Raw genomic sequence first — 19300 nt, 5'->3', positions numbered from 1 at the left:
TTAATATCACAGAAATTAACCTACACATTTAATTTTTTAAAAGTTTTTGTGTATGTTCCCCAGGGAATCCCCAGGCCTAGAAAAATGCCTGGCACATAAAGGCTTTTGTTAAATATTTCTTAACAGACCGATTGACCTCCAGCAGATGACTTCAGTTCTTTAGGCCTCTGTTTCCTCAGTAATAGAAGAGGGATAATGATACGTATTTTGCTTGATAGTTAAGCGTCAGAACTCTGGGGGAAAGTATTAAGGGCTTAGGGAAATTGCCCCACAGCGAACCTTTGCAACCCCCGGCTCAGTTCCATCAGACAGATGAGCGGACTAACAAACCATCCTCTTCCTCGCAGGTAAAAAGCTAGGTATGAAGAGACTTAGGAAGAGGTGGTCCCACTACGCCAAGGTATCATTGCCCTTTTAAGAAGCGCGGACACCCCCCACCCCAGCGTTCAATATACCAAAGTAGTGCAAGTCACATGAGGCTCTAGAGTTTCCCCGCCCTAGGGGGCGGGGCATCAGTTTGGGAACCAATAGCAGGAGCAGCCTCCAGAACAGCCCCAACTAGAGACAGGGAAACGGGGAGGAGCCAGGAGCCACACAGGTTATAACAGCACTTCCGCACAATACGCCCCGCCCTCCCCCACCAGTTTATTCAGTGCCCGGTGGGCAGAACCAGCGGGTGCTGATTAAAGGAAGCGCCGTTGGGCTGCCACTTTCCCTTCGCGTCTCCTCTGCGGCTCTCCGCTCCCTTCGCGAGTAGCGGGACCGGCCTCGATGTAGGGACACCACCCTCCACCTTTCTCCGTCCTAGCTCTAGAGTCCCGCTCACACTAGCCCCTTGCCCTCCCGCGTCCTCGCTCTGCCGGCTGCACTCTACTCCGAGTCCCCTGCTGCCCGCCGATACTCCCAGGCCGGGCGGTGGCGGGAAGATAGGGGACCCCTGTGCGCCCCTCCAGTTGCTCCCGCGAACCGGGGCCTTCCCCCGCCCTCGCAACAGCGCGGTAGGGACGCGGGCGTCCTTCCCTCCCAGCAGAAGCTGAGGGCCCGACCGGCGGGCAGCAGGGACGCCAGCCGCCGCCCCCCACCTCCGCCACGCGCCCCCTTCCTGGGGGAGGGACAGTCGGAGCCTGAGCGAGCTGAGGCAGGAAAAGAGCTGCCCAGGCCGCAGATCATTTTTATTACCGAGATTATTAAAGGAGGGCGGGGAACCTAGGATTCGAGGGAGGGGGCTTGAGACACAGCTATTTTTATTAAACGGATTATTCCTGAAATAATAATAATATACACGCAAGATGGCTGAAGGTGGCTGTGATAAGTGTTGGTTTTTTTTTTTCCTCCTCCCTTTTTTTTTTTGATCTGAAGATAAAGCTCTGAGGCGACAGCCGCTGCGGAGACCCTGCCCGGAGTGCCCTCCCCTCAGTTGAGAAGCTGCGGGCAGGCGAACGGACGCACAGAAGAAGCGACTGGCGCGGGCCCGCCCCGGACGCGTCGCCTGGGCAGCAGCCGGGGGCCGCAGGCACTCGCCTTTCTGCAGACTTCTTCCAATTCTAATTTTTTTTTTTCGGGGAAGGACCGGGGTGGGAGGAGCAGAGGTGGAGAGAAATCAGGACTTGGCATTTTCTCCCATCTCTCTCTCCTAATTTGAGGGAGGCCAGCAGCCCTCCCCTTAAGGGGAAAAAAAAAAAATCCCACCAGGAAAAAAAAAAGATTGTGAGAGAGAAAACGCTGAGCACCCTCGAGCGAGCGCGCCCGGACCCCGAGCGCAGCGGCGGCCAGGAGCCCAAGATGGCTGGGCGCTGAGGGCGGCAGCCCGGCCCGGCTGGCTCGGCCCGGCCCCACCGCCGCAGGCTGGCTCCGACCGCAGCCCCGAGACTTCCAGGCCGGAGCAGAGGCCGAGAAGAAAAGAAAGTGGGGAGGGAGGGGGGCCGGGGTGGCGAAGGGGGAGGACTGGGGCGGAGGGAGGGGAGGGCCGGGAGCCGAGCCTCCTGTTCATTAGCAGTTGAGAAAAATTCCTTTCTAGTTTGATCAATCCTTGTTTTCCTCGGCAGAGCCGAGACGCCCGCCCAGCGCGGAGACGGAGAGCGGGGTCTCTCCGCGGCGGGGGCCCCGAGCGCCGGGCCTCTGGGGAGTGCAGAAGTAGCGACGAGGGGGTCAGGCCGGAGCACCGCCGGGGCTTCTCCTCCCTCCCTTTCTGGTCGGCTTTTTTTTTTTCCCCACTTCTCTCCCTCCCCCTTCCGTTTCTATTTGTGAAGGGAGGAGGAAGGCAGAGGCGGGCTGGTGTCTCTGGACGCGGACTGGAATTTCATCTGAATGACTGCCTCTGCGCGCACGCAGCGCCCCAGAGTCGGCCGGCCCGCGCCCCGCAGCCCGCACCCGCAGACGGCCGGCCAGCCGGGGGGCGTCCGCGTCATTGCCCAGGGACCGCTGGCCCGCCTCGGCTGCCCGGTGCGGATCTAGCAAACAGCGGCGCGGCCACACTAGGTTCGCCTGCCTCACGGACCCCGGACGAGGCGCGGGAGGCGCGGCGCGGGTGAGCCGGGAAGAAGCCACCATTGCCGCCGCCGCCGTCGTCGCTAGAGGAAGTGTGCGGCTCCCGGCCTCTGTTCTCCGTGGGGCGCGCCCCAATGTCAGCCGCAGGGCCGAGAGCAGGCCTCAGGCCGCCGCTGCCCTAACCGCGCGGACGGGGAAGCGGCTTCTTTTATGGAATTTGGACCCCGGCGCTCCCCTCCAGGGCTGGTGCCCCGGCCGTGGCCCTGGCGCAGTCCGCCGCCTCCCGCTAAGCGCTCGGGTGGAGGAGGAGACGCAGCCGGCTGCGCGCGCGGCGTGAGGACCGAGGCTCCCTCCTCTGGGGGGCGGGCGCGCGGAAGGCGCTGGTGACTGAGCGACTGTCGGGGGCCGGAGCTCGGGGCTTGGTGGGCCTACAGCGGCACCGGACAGACCCCCAGGATTGCGGAGTTGGGGAGATCTTCCTGGGCCCCCTACCCGCAGCCGCCATGGCGGAGAATTGGAAGAACTGCTTCGAGGAGGAGCTCATCTGCCCCATTTGCCTACATGTCTTCGTGGAGCCGGTGCAACTGCCGTGTAAACACAACTTCTGTCGGGGCTGCATTGGCGAGGCGTGGGCCAAGGACAGCGGCCTGGTGCGCTGCCCGGAGTGCAACCAGGCCTACAACCAGAAGCCGGGCCTGGAGAAGAACCTGAAGCTCACCAACATCGTGGAGAAGTTCAACGCCCTGCACGTGGAGAAGCCGGCGGCGGCGCTGCATTGCGTGTTCTGCCGCCGCGGCCCCCCGCTGCCCGCGCAGAAGGTCTGCCTGCGCTGCGAGGCGCCCTGCTGCCAGTCCCACGTGCAGACGCACCTGCAGCAGCCCTCCACCGCCCGCGGGCACCTCCTGGTGGAGGCGGACGACGTGCGGGCCTGGAGCTGCCCGCAGCACAACGCCTACCGCCTGTACCACTGCGAGGCCGAGCAGGTGGCTGTGTGCCAGTACTGCTGCTACTACAGCGGTGCGCATCAGGGACACTCGGTGTGCGACGTGGAGATCCGGAGGAATGAGATCCGGGCAAGTACCCTATACACACATACATACACGGTCCGGATCGCCTGGGGACCACCCATCCGCACAGGCCGACTCTTGTGACATCAGACCAGTTGCCCCCTAGCAAACTCTTCTACTCCGAAAGTTTGGGGGCAAGGTTTTGGGAAGAAAGGTTTCCCATCGCTACTTGATATGTTGCCGCACCTGTGCTCATAGGGTCCATCTTGTGGGTCATTTATAGAATTGAGGTGTGGGGCTATCAGGACTAGATTTTGGGTGTTGTTTTAATGTTTTACAAGCAGCTCCCGCTCCAGCCTTGTTTCTGTAGGCCCTACGGGAAGTCACCAAGGCAGTGACCCAGGTCCTGCTTCTCCAGCTGCTGTTTATGTAATGAGTGTCCTGGTGCCGCTGCTGTGGCTGACATGATCCATGATGCTGGCATACCAATGAGGAAGTAAACAAAAGCAGCCATGTTAGCTTCAAGCCCTATTGGAAACACATTGGGGGGGTGACGGGGAGCTTCCGGAGGGAGAACAGAACTCCGGGTATCTATCTGGACAAGGCCTGGACAGCCAGTGGCATCATGGGACAGTGTCTCAGCCATTTGGATTATTTCCGATAGCACACTCTCCATCGGTGAGAATCGCTGCCTTCCGTATGTGGGAGTGTTGCATGTGTCTGCATGAACAAACAAACCTTAAAGTATGTGTCTTCATCACCCTGAACCCTTTTCTCCCAGCCTAGCCTGCTATCTCCACCCTCCCACATTTGGGGAGGGGAAGTGGAAGACGGAAAAAGAATCCTGTGGGTTTAAGGTTGAGCCGCCTTGCAATCTGGTTTCAGGCAGCTGGCTCCCCTGGGCTGCCGGCAGGCCGGGTGATTACAGAACCGCATCCCCTCCCATTGTATACACCCTGCAGCAGCGGCCAATGTCAAAACCGCCTTCCCCCTTTAGGCCTCTGGGCCTGGCTTTGGAACTGGACTGAGGCAATACTTCCATCCCCTTCAGTGGAGGGGGACTCCTCCTAGGTCCCACCCTGGTCCCCTGGCTTTTGAGGTTGAGTCATACCAGAAGGAAGGGATTGGCCTGAGACTGTCTGAGCGTCTCAGAAGCTCCAGCTTGGGGCCTGGTGTGATACCATGGGGCTGACGTTGGCCTTTGGTAGGACTGGGAGTGTTTTTGGGTGGGGGCCCTGGAGGCTAGTTGAGGCCAGTGGGGAGCTTGGGTATGAGGAAGCTCTGAGCAGGGGATGGGTATACACAGAGGCTGTTTCCTGTGGGGAGACCAGTCAGAATGAGTCACTGTTTAGCAATTAAAAAACATACACATACAACTAACAAAAGGCAGGAGAGCAGGGGCAGGGATAACAAATAAAATTTACTATATAATTAGTTTCCAATTGGTTGGGTTTTTGTGCCAGTACCCCTCTGGCTTCTTAAAGGAAGTATGGGGGATGGAGAGAGGAGCCATTCTGCCTCCCCTCTACAATAGTTGGAAAAGGCAGAGGCCTATGGGAAGGAATGAGCCCCTGGTGTCCTCCCACAATCCCACTTGGGGCAAGTGGAGCCCAGCCTTTCCCCAGTATTGGGAAGCTGCTGCTATTAATAAAGGCTGAAGGTCTGGTACAGACAGTTGGAAAAGTGCAGAGGCAGGAGAAAGGAGCGCCGCTGTCCAATTCTTCTTGGGATTGGCAGTGGAAAGTTAGAGAGGAAAGCTGGAGATGCAGCTGAAGGGAACAGAGGAGGGGGCAGCATAGTAGGAGAGTATCTTTAGATGTGCGTCTGTGTTTGCCAGTGTCTCTAAGACTGTCTGCTTTGCCCTCAAATATACCTGTATAGTTGGAGGAAGAGGGGTGGGTGGCCCATGCATGCAGAGTATACCCTGGGGTTCCCACCAGTGGATCCCTGATCCCTTCAGCACAAGAAAGAAACTGGATCAAAGCAGGTGCTGAACTGTGTCAGCAGCTCTGTGTGTGTGTGTGTGTGTGTGAGTGTGTGTGAGTGTGTGTGTGTGTTCATTCCTGTTCCTGGTGAATGCAGGCTCAGAAGTAGTGGGGATGCATCAGGGCCAGATGTGCAATTCTGTGCACTCAGCATCTGTGCCCCACAGCCTGAGTCTCATCCCCCTCAAGCTTCCCCCATCCCAGGCTCTCAGATTCTCTCTGGTGCCCTAGGGCACTGGAGCTGGAAACCCTGCAATAGTCCAGCACCACTTATTGAATGTGGGGGAAGGGAGGCCCCACCCTGGAGGAAAGGGTGAACCCTAGGGACCCTGAATGGAAGAACCCATTGAGCTCTCTATTCTTTGGAGGCCAGCCAGGGGGAGGAGCATTTTCAGGGCCTCTTTTCCCTTGTCCGGGGAGCCTGTCTTAAAGGACCTCTGCTGGTGCCGTGGATGAGGACAACAGAATTCTCCTGGATATAGAGCAGAAGCCTGGAGACCTGACACATGCCTTAAAATATAGCTTGGCTTTTTGTGCTTCCTCTTCTGTGTTCCGGTGGTAGGCGGGAGTGGTGGTGGGGTAGGTGGGCAGGCTGCTGAAATGCCCTATTGGCCAGAAATAGGAAACCCTGACCAACTTCTCCCTGGTGGCCCCCACTGGCATACTCAACACAGGCAGAGAGACCTAGGTGGTCAAATCCTCTTATAGACCCCCAGGTTTAGGGGTTCATCTGAGCAACAAGGGACTGGTATAATCTGGGAGCACCCCTATCTCATGATCTCCCTCAACATGGAAGGAAGACCCAAGATAAGGCCTGGTTATGTGTGAGAGGCTATGCAGGTGTGTGTGTGTGTTTTCAGGTCAGAGCTGCGCCTCTCTGTCATTCCTAGGACCCAGGTCAGGGCTGGAAATGTTGCAGGACCCTGTGCCTTTCACTCTTGGAGGTTTAGAGTTGAAAAGAGATGTTCTCTGGGGGAGAGGATCCCAATGCTTGGGCCAGTTTGGGGTTGGCAGTGGTGGGGGTGAGGTTACCCTGTTCACATTGCCCCTGGTTGGAGGGGTTGCACTGGGACCCTGGCAGGGGTCCTTGATCTTCATTCCAGGTGTCTGTCTCCAGGTGGGCTGTGGGAGTGAAGGCTGCTCTACCCAGCTGTGCTGGGGCTGCAGCCCAGCCTGACCCAGGCAGCACAGACCTCACTGCTTTGCTTCCCCTGCCAGTACTCTCCTTAGGTCTTAGGCCTGATCTCTGCCTTGAGCATGTGAGGTGTGAGGGTCATGTAGCCGCCCCTTCCTACACCATTCTTACTGAGTCTGCCCAGAGGGGGTGCTGGCTGGAACTTCCTCCCCGAGCCCCAGGCAGAGAGGAGCGTCAGGCAGAGGCCCAGTCCCCCACCTCCACCCTGGGATCCTGCTGACACAGCCAGACGCCTGTCATGCACACTCTATTGATTGCTCTGCCTCCTGAAACTCTGGGTGGCTGTGCCTCCACGTCTGTCTGTAGGTGTGTGTGCGCATGTGTGTAACCAGCATGTCTGGTTGTATATCTTACATGTGACTAATTTTTTTGTATTTCATGTGTATCTCTGAGAAGGTACAATGTGAGAGACTGACTTAATTTTGTAGTTGTCCCGTGTGTGGCTGCAGGGTCAGGAAGACGTGTGCACTTGTGCTTGTGAGAGAGGGGAGGGTGTCTGCGTGTCCTGCTCACTGTGTACCAGCAGGTTGAAGCTGAGTGTGCATGTGTGACTGTCAGTGTGATGACACTAGTGTGGGACTGCCTGCCCAGGCAGCAGTTGGTTTGAATCTTGTGGGACTTTCTCACCTGGTGGGGTGTTGGGAAGGGTAGGGGAAGATGGGATTCACCTTAAGGAAACGCTTTTTGCCTGTGACAGGTGTTGGAGGTAAATTCTGATGGATCTATCCTGGAATGCTGCGTTAAGGGCAGTCTGGGTGGGCATAGGAAGGGGTCCCCAGCTTGGGCCCCTGCCCCAGACTGAGCAGGCAGACTTGGCTGGCCTCACCCCCAGCTCTGGAAAAGCCTTCCTTCCTGGTTGGCTTGGCATTCAAACCCAGACAAAGGGGGGCTTTCTCTCTCGCCTCTTTGTTCTGCTGCCCCAGAGCGCTGCTCTCTGCATGGCAAAAGCTAATTCCACTGTGCAGCTGGGAAACCCTCTCTGGGGTCTGCCGGGCCTTGCCTCCGAGGTGCTGCCTCTCTGCTTGCTCAGGCTGCTGCCCTGTAGCCTCTTCTTGTGGTTGCCCTAGCCTGGAGGTCCACAGGGTAGCCCAAGGCAGGGGCTGAGACATGGAAAGGGGGCTCTAGGGCAGGCAGAAGCTGCTCTGAGACGAGGGGAGAGTGTTATGGTCCAGAGAGAGGATGCTAACATACTCCTGGGGCAGGGCTTATGTGGGAAAGTAGGGGGGTAGGCATGGCAGTTGGGGAGAAGATTAGGATGGGGTAGCTCTGAGCAGGGGGTGCAACCAGAGCTGGAGCTGGCATGAGAGTCATCTGGGCAGGGGCCTGAGCAGGAAGAGGTGAGTCAGCAGCCCAGCTCCCTCTTCTGCCCCCGAACTGCCCACTGCAGAGACTGCTGGACCCAGCCCTGGCCCTGTTTGAAAACCTCGGCCTGCCTTGCCCAGCCCCTGGGGCTCTGTTCTCTCCTGACCTTGCTTCTCTCCAAGGTTAACTTTAGGATTTTATATTATTATTTATTAACTTTTATTCAGCCTAGAGTCTCCACGGCCTCACCTGTCTGTCTGGTCCAGTTTGGCATCAAAAGTGCCAGGCTTTCCCAGGGCAGGAATGTAAGGGTCTTATGATTGCCCCCTTCTCCAGGTTGGCAGGGGAATCAGGGAGTAACTCAAGACAGAGTCTAGGACACTGGGCAACAGGTATGAGAATCAGGAAGTTCTGGGGCCTTGGAGGGATGGGAATGGGTGCCCCCAGGACTTCTTGATGCCTTCACAGGTCCGTAGGTGACCATGGGAGGCCTTAGGCCCTGAGGGACAGGGACAAGGATAAGAGTGGGCAGGTCCCACCGGGCCAGGGGCTGCTGAGTGGGGCTGGGCCTCACATTGCCTCTCTTCCTGCTGGAGGCCTGGGCCCTGAAGTGCTGCTAGTCTGGACTATGCTTCCCCACTCCACTCCACTCTACCACTTGGCTCCTATACACTTGAGGTGTGCCACAGTCCAGGTGACCCACTGTCAGCTGGGAGCAGCTTGTAAAGTGCCTCCCACCCCCAACCACATGGAGAGCCCTTGCTCTGAATCAAGCTGGGAAATTATTCCTATCTCTCAGCTGCGGGTTTATCCAAGATGGGAAATGGGGCCTCAGTGCTCAACAATTCCCTCGGGGTTGGGATGGAAAGGAGGCTGCTGGTAGTGGGGAGGGATCCAGGCCTTCCTTTCTCTGCTCTCCATCTTCAGCTTCTCAGCGACCTAATTCGGTCATTTGGTAAAACTGAGATGAGTGGTAATGAAGGGACAGCAAGTGGATATATTTCTCTTCTCCCCAGTTTCCCAGTGCCCTCCAACCCCGTGATTCCCCCAGGTGTTGTCTGTGGCAGAATTAAAATCACCTGGCCCCAAGAGCAGGCAGTCACTGCAAGGGTGAGCTGGCTAGCATGGGCCCTCCTACCAGACCTCCCTGGCTGCAACCCCTAGCCAGTTTCCTTCCCATTCCTGCCCCCTCCCCTCGCCCTGCAGCAGAGACAAGAGCCCAGGGGCCTCTGAGCTGGGGGCAGGGAAATGAAACCCAGCCACCTGCTAGGGAGTGTGGCCACTGCCTTTGCTAAGCCTGAACTGGGCTCCCACCCCAGAGGGCTCTGGGCAGGTAGGAGCCAGTACTTGGACCGTGAAGCTAAGGGAAGAGACCGCAGAGTACCAGGGTGGAAGTGTTGCCAGGAAGGGCTCTGGGGAAAGCCTAGAAGAGGGAAGGGGTTGAGCCTCACACCCCAGGACTGGACAGGAGCCCTTGGCTCTTCCCTGAGGGGTCAGTTATGAACTTCCTGAGGGGGTTTCAGGAAGCCAGAGAAACCTCCCACTGGTCTGGAGGGTGGGAATGGAACAGCCCCATTCCTAACCTCTGAGAGAAATTGGGCTGGGAATCTACCTGGAGCTGCCTCTCCCCTGCCCCTCATCTGGGCCGGCCCCAGATGCACCCCTAAGCTGCTGCTGATGGCTGTGGTCATGAGAGGTTGGGCAGGGAGACCCTGGTGCACAGATGTGTGGGAGTCAGTGGGGTCCTGGGCTTTCGGATATTCTGGCACCAGGAATGCCAAAGTGGCCTGGGGCCTGAGATGTACCTGGGGCAGGGTAGGGGTGGGGGGGTGCTGTCCTGAGTGTGGATATGAGGCATTCAGCAAACAATTTGAGGGCACTTGTTACAGGGGAGGTAAAAGAGCCTAATGGTCCTGAAGGGGTGGCCTGGTCACCTTACCTTTACGACAGGCCTCCCTCGATTGTCTGGGGCCTTCAGGAGACACAAGCTTCACCAGGCAGAGTTGCAGTATGGGGCAGGAGGTGGTCCCAGGGTCTGGGAGGCGAGGGGGGTGCGGGTGTGTGTGTGTGTGTGTGTGTGTGTGTGTGTGTGTGTGTGTGTGTGTGTGTGTGTGTGTGTGTGTGTGTGTGTGTGTGTGTGTGTGTGTGTGTGTGTGTGTGTCTGTGTGCACGTATCTGGGTGGTACTGCAGGCGACTGCCTGCCTTCTTTGCACACCTGGGGGCAGGTTCACAGGCTGGGAAGATACATGACTGCCTCTATTCCTGCCCTCCACCCAGCCATGTTGTTTCTCAGGCTGTGACTCCCAGGCTGGCAGCAGCTCCCTGTGCACGTTGGGCTGGGGTGGGGACCTGCTGGAAGGGCAAGGTGCTAGGGGCAGGGCAGGGTCTTCTGGGGCTGGTTCTTAGATGTCCTTTCCTGGGGTATTGAAAAGCAAGGGTGTGCCCCAGGCTTCCCCAGCTTAGAATCTGAGCCTTGCCCCCTACCTCCTGTTCCTAGAGTCCTGGGTTTTTGTTTCTAGAGCAGCCACCAACACAAAATGGGGTTGCTGAATTCTCTTGCTGGCCTTGGTTTCCCCATATGTAAAATGGACTGGGGAAGGAAAGAAGAGGGAGGGTTTGGGAAGCCAGGTGGGTGTGAGTGGAAGTGGGGGTCATGGAGTCAAACTTGAGAGTCACTCTGAGTCCTACACAGAGGAATAAAAAGAACCACTCCTTGTGGAGTGGACACCTACTGTAAACTAGGCTCTGTGCAAACTGCTTTGCAAACCTTATTTAGTATGTAAAACCCATGGGCTTATTCAGTAAACATGTTATGCATCTGTAGGGTGCTGGGGCCTCTGTGTGGCCTGGCTGGGAAGGGAGATGGGAAATGACAGCAGCAAAGGCCTATTTTAAGAGGACTTGAGTTTTGTAGGGAGATCAGATCATTTGTGAGACAGCGTAAAGAGTAGAGTAGATCTTTCTGTGATGGTGGTAAGGTTTTGTATCTGTAGTGCCCCTTCCACTAGCGACTAGCTACACATAGCTATTGAGCACTTAAGCTGAAAGTGGTACAACTGAAGAAATAGTTTAACTTGGTTAATTAACTTAAACTGCCACATGTGACTAGTGGCTACTGTATTTGACTGCACAGCTATGAAGGGACGGCAGAATATGACCGCCCCACTGCAGGGCCAGGGTAGAGAAGACCTGCACAAACTCCAAGCAGGGGTCATGGACAGTTTCCTAAAGCAGTGGGGCCTTAAACTAGGCCTTGAAGGCTAGACAAGGAGAGGGAGGGAGCACTGTGGACTGCAGGGAACTATCAACATAGTGCAGGGAGTTCAAATGTTCATAGTAATAAGGACAGATACCAGCCTACCTGCTGAGAGAGTCAGGTCATAAGAGAGCCTTCATACCATGCTAAAGTGTTTGGAGGAAGGGTGTCACTGAGGGTTCTTGAGCAGGGGGAGAGACCCTGTTTGAAGAGGTATGTCTTGGGTTGTTCAAGAGGGTTCTTGAAGAGGAGGAGGTTGATGGGAATGGATGAAGCATCTGGGATGGGTAGGGCTGGGAGGAGAGGGGTTGTGGAGACAGGAAATTAAGGGCTGAGAAGAGCTGCTTGGTCCAGGACCTTCTACAAGACTGGCCTTGGGTCTTAAAAGAACCAGTTTCCTTTCCACCTGGGTCCAACTAAGGGGCTGAGGGAGCTAGGGAAGACTTCAGTGGCCTAGCTGGCAGCCTCAAGTGCAGAGAGCAGGTGGCTAGTTTGCCTTACACACACACACACAAGTGTAAAGCAAGTATAGGGTGAGATCTCTGGACTGGGCCAGAGGGCCTATGTGACTTTGGAAAGTTGTCTGACCCTCTGCATCTTACAGTACGCATCTCTGAGATGGGACTCCCCAGAGAGAGGCAGCATGACTTAGATAAGAACAGACCCTACTGCCAGATCACCTAGGGTTGTATCCCAAGTCTGACACTCACTCGCTGTGTGACTTTGGATAAATTATTTAACCTCTCTGGTTTCCTCTTCTCTGAAATGAGGGTAATAATAGAACTTGTCTCATAGCTTTACTGGGATCATTAGATAAGTCTCTACAGGAAAAATTCTTAGAACAGAGGCTGGTCTGACTCTGTCCTCAGAAAGCTCATGGTTTAGATATGTGTGGGAAGCTATTCCGGGCTTTTTGTTCCTGGGAACAGGCTGGCCAGACAGCTGTCACCAGGCCTCTGGGATTGCATGGAGGCAAAAAGGTGTTAGATGGCAGAAATTTCAGGTCATCTAGGTCAAAGGAGCTATAGGATGAGTCTGTTCTCTAGATGGAAGCATGGTGCTCACCCATCTTTGGTAAGAGGTGAAGCTGCAGGCCCCTCTGATGCCCCTGCCCCAACTGTCCCTGCAGAAGATGCTGATGAAGCAGCAGGACCGGCTGGAAGAGCGAGAGCAGGACATTGAGGACCAGCTGTACAAACTCGAGTCAGACAAGCGCCTTGTGGAGGTAGCCAAGCCCAAGCCCAGGGGATGGGATAGGGGTGGCTTGAGTGCAGGTCCTTGGGCTAGTTCCTTGCTGGGCTACTACTGCATGGTTGGCTCTGTGCCAGAACCCTCAGTCAGTCATTCAATGAACTGTCAGTGGTGAGCCCCTACTGGTGCCAGGGCAGCCTGGGGGATTGGGGACCCAGATACCATCCAGGATGAGAGACAGGCAGGAGCAGCATCGAGAGGTCCCCAGTACTTACCTGCATGCCCACTCTTGCCCCCTGTGCCCACAGGAGAAGGTGAGCCAACTGAAGGAAGAAGTGCGGCTGCAGTATGAGAAGCTGCACCAGCTACTGGATGAGGACCTGCGGCAGACGGTGGAGGTTCTGGACAAGGCCCAGGCCAAGTTCTGCAGCGAGAACGCAGCGCAGGCGCTGCACCTTGGGGAGCGCATGCAGGAGGCCAAGAAGCTGCTGGGCTCTTTGCAGCTGCTCTTTGACAAAACAGAGGATGTCAGCTTCATGAAGGTGGGCTGGGCCTGGGACCAGCTGGTAGGACCCAGAAGACATTTCTAAATTGGGATCTAAAATACTTTGCTCCCCAGCCAATTTCCCCCATCAGCATGGCTTACAGGAGCCAGGCTTCATGGATTCAAAACCCTCCTACTCTCTTTTGAGCTTTGTGACCCTAAGCAAGTATGTTCCCTATGCCTTAGCTCTCTCACCTATAAAATGGGGTGATAATAGGGATCTACTATCCTTTATCCACAATTCCAATTTTTAAAAATCTCTGAAAACTGAAAAAAAAATTTCTGGCAACTCATTTACCAGCAAAAATTTACCTGAACAGATGTTGGCAATGTGTGGCCTTTCAAACATTTTACTGCAGAAGTACTGATCTTCCTACTGAGGAAGATATGTAATGTATGGTACAGGCACTACATTTCCCTTCTAAAACCAAAAAAATTCTAAATTCTAAGTTCCAAACACATCTGGCCCCAAAGGTCTTGGGTGAAGGATTGTGCACCAGCATAACCTTCCTCGTAGGGCCGTTGTGTAGATAAAGGATGGATGTAGAGACCACACTTAGTGTTGTCTGTCACATAGCAAGTGTCCCATAAATGTTGGCTATTCTTATCTTTTAAAAATGGAGACACCCACCTTGCCACCCTCTGGCCAGAATTGGAAGGCCAGCCCTGCCTGGGAAGGGGAGGAAGGCCAGCTTCTGTCTTCCCTTCTCCCATGCTGCCTTTCCCACTGACTAACCCTTTTCTCTCCCCCTAGAACACCAAGTCTGTGAAAATCCTAATGGACAGGTGAGTAGATGGCTGCCTGCCCTCAGGAGAATGCATCTAGGGAGCTTGGGGGGCCAAGCCCACCCGGGGAGGGAGGGCGGGCTCACTGGTGATAACTCCTCACAGCAGATGCCCCGTCCACTGCCCCCAGGACCCAGACCTGCACTGGCAGCACCCTTTCTCCCCCTAAGATCGGCCACCTGAACTCCAAGCTCTTCCTGAACGAGGTGGCCAAGAAGGAGAAGCAGCTGCGGAAGATGCTTGAAGGTGAGGGTGGGGTCCTTGGGAAGGGAGAGAGCCCTTTGGGCAGGGCTAAATGCCAGAGCCTTCCTTCTGAGAGGCAGTGTGGCCTGGTCAGGTAACCTTTTCTTCATACCCTAGCTTTGCCACACCTGACTCTGAAACTTTGGGAAAGCCTCATGAACTCCCTGATCTTCAGTGTTTTCAGCTCTAAACTGGGAATAATAACTGTGTGTATGTGCTAATGGAATAGTGAGCATGGACCAAGGTGGTGCATGATGTAATGTGCTTGGTCCCCTAGATAGAAAAGGGGCTGGGGAGGCCTGGATTGCTTGGGATGGGAACTTTGGCAACTTTTGCCCCAAATTCTCCACAGGCCCCTTCAGCACACCGGTGCCCTTTCTGCAGAGCGTCCCCCTGTACCCTTGTGGCGTGAGCAGCTCTGGGGCAGAAAAACGCAAGCACTCAACAGCCTTCCCAGAAGCCAGTTTCCTAGAGACGTCGTCAGGTCCTGTGGGCAGCCAGTATGGGGCAGCGGGCACCACCAGCAGCGAGGGCCAGTCAGGGCAGCCCCTGGGGCCCTGCAGCTCCACACAGCACTTGGTAGCCCTGCCAGGAGGCGCCCAACCAGTGCACTCAAGTCCTGTGTTCCCCCCATCACAGTATCCCAATGGCTCCGCCGCCCAGCAGCCCATGCTCCCCCAGTATGGTGGCCGCAAGATTCTCGTCTGTTCTGTGGACAACTGTTACTGTTCTTCCGTGGCCAACCATGGTGGCCACCAGCCCTACCCCCGCTCCGGCCACTTCCCCTGGACAGTGCCCTCGCAGGAGTACTCACACCCACTCCCACCCACACCTTCCGTCCCTCAGTCCCTTCCTGGCCTGGCAGTCAGAGACTGGCTCGACGCCTCCCAGCAGCCTGGCCACCAGGATTTCTACAGGGTGTATGGGCAGCCGTCCACCAAACACTACGTGACGAGCTAACGCCACATGGGCGGTGGGGCGCTGGGGAATCTTTCACCCCCAGCCTCCAGTGGCTTGGGAATTATGCATCCAGAGACCTGCCCTTCTACCTTTCTGTCCTCCTTCCCTTTCTCCTTGATTCCCTCAAGTCCTTTCCTTTTGGGTTTTGTTTTGTGTTGGGTTTTGTTTTTGATTTTTTTTATTATTATTATTAATCTCCTGGACATGGAGGTGACGGTGGGAGCTGGCCTGGGCTGGGCCGTGGGTGGCCCTTGAGTTGGAAAAGCGTCTACCTCAAGGCGCTGAGCTCTCTCTCTGTCTCTCCTTCTTCCACTCCTCCCCCTTCCCACTCCGGTGCTGGAAGGAGCCTCAGCTTCCCCTGAAGCCTTGGGCGGGGGGCCCAACCCTCCTCACCCAGCCCTGGAAGGAAGGACCAGTGCTTGCTGGCCTGCTTCTCCTCTTGTTTTTCTTTTGGGCAGTTTGATCACTGACTGAGTAAGGAATGACTGTAGATTGTGGGCTTTGGTTTTTGTTTCTGTTTTTTTAGTTTTTTTTAAACCAAGAATGATTTCTGCTTCCTTCTCACCTTCCTCCCAGTCAGAGTTCAAAGGCCACTTCTCAAGCAGCTTTTGGCACCTTCAGCCTCAGAGTGGAATCTTAAAGACAGGAACCCCATGTCCAGGAAAGGGGAAAAGGAACTTTGCCAATGATAGTGACCACAGCAAAAGCAAATAATAATAATATTAATAATAATAAAGAGAAATAAAAGAAATAATAAAATAAAAACATAGCACAGCCCTTGTTGAGGTCAGTGGGGAAGGAGGGGCTGCCCCGATTTGGGTCCTTGCCTGGATTTTGACACAGCAACTTCCTGTAGTGAGCACTTTGTATGAATTGTGGACTTCCTGTTCTCAAGGCGCAGGTATTTATTCTGTAATCTGTCTAGAGCACACACCGAAATCCAACCTTCTAATAAACATAATGGCGCAGACCCACTCCCTGCCTCGCCTCTTCCCCCAACTCCCCAAGGTCTGGAGTCTTCAGGTGTTGGTGTGGGGAGGGGCCCTCTAGGGATGGAAACCCCTGTCCTCCCTGTCTTCCCTCCTGAGTCTGGCCTATTCCAGGCCTGTGAGTGTCAATTCATCAGGCACTAACTACATCTACTCTGGGCCTTGGGTTCACTTCCCAAATATTTGCTGAGGGCTTACCAGGCCCAGCCCCCTGCTTCATGGGCCCTGGCATCTCTTTGAGGTTCTGCCAACATGCTCTTAGCTAGGACAGACAAGGAAGAAAATAGCTTTCTTTGAGTCTTGCACAGTTTACCTCCTTCAGTCTACAAGTATTTATTGAGCACATGCTAAGTGCCAGGTACTGCAGGGCCATGGGTCCAGATGCAGAACAGACCTTGGAATTTAGTCTAACTGGGCCTTGGCTCCATACTTCCTTTGGTGACTTGGGTTCTGGCCCTTGCCTCTGAACATGGAGGAAAAGCAGGCAGGAAAACCTTCGGCTCTGGGAGGCATGGATATAGGACAGTAAGGTGAAAAAGACATCCTAACCCAATCAAAGTCTCTAGTGTGTCTTGGAGCTTCTTAAAAGAGCTGATTCCTGGGGTTCTGCTTAGACTCATGGAAATTGCTGGAAGCCCAGGAATCTGCATTTTCAACTCATAATTGTGATTCATCCTGGGGCTTGAAAAGTGCTGCCCTGAGGGGCTGATTAGGGTCCTGCTTGTCACAGGGATGCCTGGGTGGAAGGAGGGGCTGGGGCATACCCATACACCATGTGATCTCTGGTGTATTGCCTAACATGCACAGATCCGTTTATGTCTTAAGGCAGCCTATGCCTTTCATCTAGTAGGAAGGAGCTTCTCTACTGGTTGCCTAGTTCTCTTTCCCCTTGCCTAATGGAATCAGACCTGAATGCCTCCCACTCCAGGAAGTCTAGAGAGAGGCAGGGAGCCATGAATAAGTCCTGTGCCGGGGGTCCAAGCCTCTTCACCAACCTCTCAGTACTCCTTTTCTCAGAAAAATAAGGACTCATATTGGAGGACATGGCCAGGCCATGTCCCCTAGCTGGTTGGGCTGGCCAGACCAAACCCCAGTCTTGGTCCTCCCCTCCTGTGAGAGTAGAAAATGATTCAATGTGGGGTGAGTAGACCTTTGCTTCATTGCTCCTCCCTCCCCACTTTGGCCAGGAGGCAGAGCCAGGAGCTGGATGACAACAGTTAGCCCTTCCCCTGCACCTGTTTGGGGTTAAAGAGGGGGTAGATGGCTGGAGCTCATTGCCCCTCCAGTCCAGGCTGGAAGGATGCCTAGGGCAGGTGCTGGTGGACCACATCTGCTCCTGTCTCACTGTCCCTTTCTCTAGTTGTCAGGAACCCTGGGACATCTTCTGTGCCAGGAGATGGGAGCCAAGACAAAAAGCTGCCCGATTTCTTTCTCATTTGACCTAGTTTTGTTTTAGCAGATGGGAGGGGCCCTTTCTCCAGGTACATCAATCAGACTGAGATATGGAGACAAATCTGGTGGGGGTGGATTGGCTTGAACCCCACCAAGTCTCAGCTTTGAAAGCGCACCCCAGAAAATTACATATTCAGGCACACAGGCTACAGAAGTATCCAGCTGCCTGTAGTGTGGCCTGAAGGTGCTGGAGCAGCGGGGAAAGCAGGGAGATGCTAACCCCACCCAGCTGTTCCTAGCCACCCAGCTGTCCCTGGCTTTGTAGAAGCAGCTGTCACACACCTCCCAAAAGGTTCAGGAGCAGAGGAGGCCCAGAACGAGCTGGAGCGGCCGCTGGAGAAGGCGTGGGGGGAGGGGCGCCGATGAGGTGGGGGGAAGCTTCCCCACCCTGCACTAGTGTGCACACTCAGACACCTCTTCACACCCCAGGCGGTGCCCTCCCTCCCTCCCGAGAGGCGCTCTCTCCTCCCCTTTCCGAGAAAGGCTGGGTGTCGAGAGCTCGTCTCCCCCACTCCACCGACTGGGGGCGGCGGCTTCTGTGGCCCAGATGTGCGGAGCCCGCGGGGAGGCGACTGCCGGGGGGGTTTCCTCCTCCCGCCACCCTTGCCGGCCTGAGCTCTTTCATGTCGCTGTCCTCGCGGGTCCCAGCCGCGGAGCCCAGCAGCTGCGGCCCGCTCCCCGCCCCCAGCCTCTCTCCCAGCTGTCTTTGGGGCGGGGCCGAGCAGCTGGGGAACAGCTGCAAGGCGGGGTGGGGGTGGGGGGTGCCTCGGGTGCCCCCTGCAACAGCCGGAAACAGTCTTGGTGCCCAGGAGGGGTGCAGAAGGCCGGGAGAGAGCGAGGCCTGCGGGGTGGTCTGACTCCTCCCCTCCCCCAGCGCATCTGGCCGGGCCAGCTGAGATCCGGGGAATCAAAGCCCCCTCCCGGCTTCAAAGGGCACCCTGGGGCCGAGGAGGCGGGTAGGGCAGCTGGGAACACCCTGAGCAGCGACAGCCGCTGAGTCAGCACCCTGGGCCCCTCTCTCGAAGTGAGACCCCACCTGTTGACCTCACCTCTGGGTTCTTCCAGCCCATGTTCACATCCACCCACTCAGACCCTGTCTCTCGCATTATGCCTTCTCCTCAAGACACCTTCATTTTCTCCCATCTGAGGGTGGGGGAGAACCAATGAGCACTTTCAGGACCAGGGCTGGGCCGCTGGGGGATTCCCTACCCCACCTCTTCCTCCTGTAAATTCCAGGGGTAGGGGGCAAGGGGGTGGAGAGGGTGTAGAACGTGTCCTTGTTCCACCTAGGGCTCTAGGCCTACAAAGAACTGGGAATGTTGACCTTAGTGGACTGGGGGTTAAATGGCGGTAGAGAAATGATCCGTGGGTGTCCTTGGACAGACCCCACCACATTTTAGTCCCTCTTCTAAAGTGAGGGTCCCCCTATATAGTTTTGGAAAACGCTTCCTTGGAGGTGCTTTAGACAGTGGTCTCTAGAACCTGGGATCCTAAAACACTCTAGAGTCCTGTTTCTTCAAATTAAAGGGGCAAGAAATGAAATTGAGGGCACTCTTGGATTGCTCCTTCCCTACACTCTGTGCAAAAGCCCGGAGGCTAGGGCCTGGGATTCCGGGCTAAGATCCCAGAAACTTCACTGGAGGGTGAGGGCAATGGGAAACAGCTCAGAGTGCAGGGCAGAAGCAGCCAGGGTGGGAGCTCATGGACCTGGACAGGGGTGGGCTGGCCTTAAGAACAGCTTCTTCCTTCCACTTGTCTCTTTGTTTCCCCAACATTTTGCCCTTTCCACCTGCACCCCAAAGACTTTCTTCTCTTCTAGGGCAGGATGTATTCACTCTGCTTAAATTCTTCCAGAAACAGAAAAAACTTAACCTCAAGACACTCCTTCTATAGTGAAAGCTC

General features: G+C 55.6%; 1 protein-coding gene across 1 annotated transcript; it reads left to right on the top strand.

Moving 5' to 3' along the window:
• The first annotated feature begins 1930 nt into the window (after positions 1-1930).
• TRIM8 (tripartite motif containing 8) lies at positions 1931-15927 on the top strand. Its single transcript, XM_017658057.3, has 6 exons — positions 1931-3560; positions 12363-12458; positions 12733-12966; positions 13723-13754; positions 13885-14000; positions 14350-15927. Exons 1-6 carry the CDS (start codon positions 2991-2993, stop codon positions 14955-14957), a joined length of 1656 nt encoding a protein of 551 aa, XP_017513546.1. The 5' UTR covers positions 1931-2990; the 3' UTR covers positions 14958-15927.
• The last annotated feature ends 3373 nt before the right edge of the window (positions 15928-19300 follow it).

This window comes from Manis javanica, chromosome 7, assembly GCF_040802235.1.
Source record: "Manis javanica isolate MJ-LG chromosome 7, MJ_LKY, whole genome shotgun sequence".
NCBI classification, from domain to species: Eukaryota; Metazoa; Chordata; class Mammalia; order Pholidota; family Manidae; genus Manis; species Manis javanica.
Note: the sequence above shows the minus strand (reverse complement) of the source record. Positions and strands in the feature narration are given on the sequence as shown.

What these genes read in the sequence shown, in the direction of transcription:
- TRIM8 (XM_017658057.3), top strand. Translation starts at nt 2,991, where the DNA reads ATGGCGGAGAATTGGAAGAACTGCTTCGAGGAGGAGCTCATCTGCCCC. An exon ending in TCCGGAGGAATGAGATCCGG is followed by an intron (nt 3,561 to 12,362) that starts GCAAGTACCCTA and finishes CTGTCCCTGCAG; the next exon opens with AAGATGCTGATGAAGCAGCA. An exon ending in AGGATGTCAGCTTCATGAAG is followed by an intron (nt 12,967 to 13,722) that starts GTGGGCTGGGCC and finishes CTCTCCCCCTAG; the next exon opens with AACACCAAGTCTGTGAAAAT.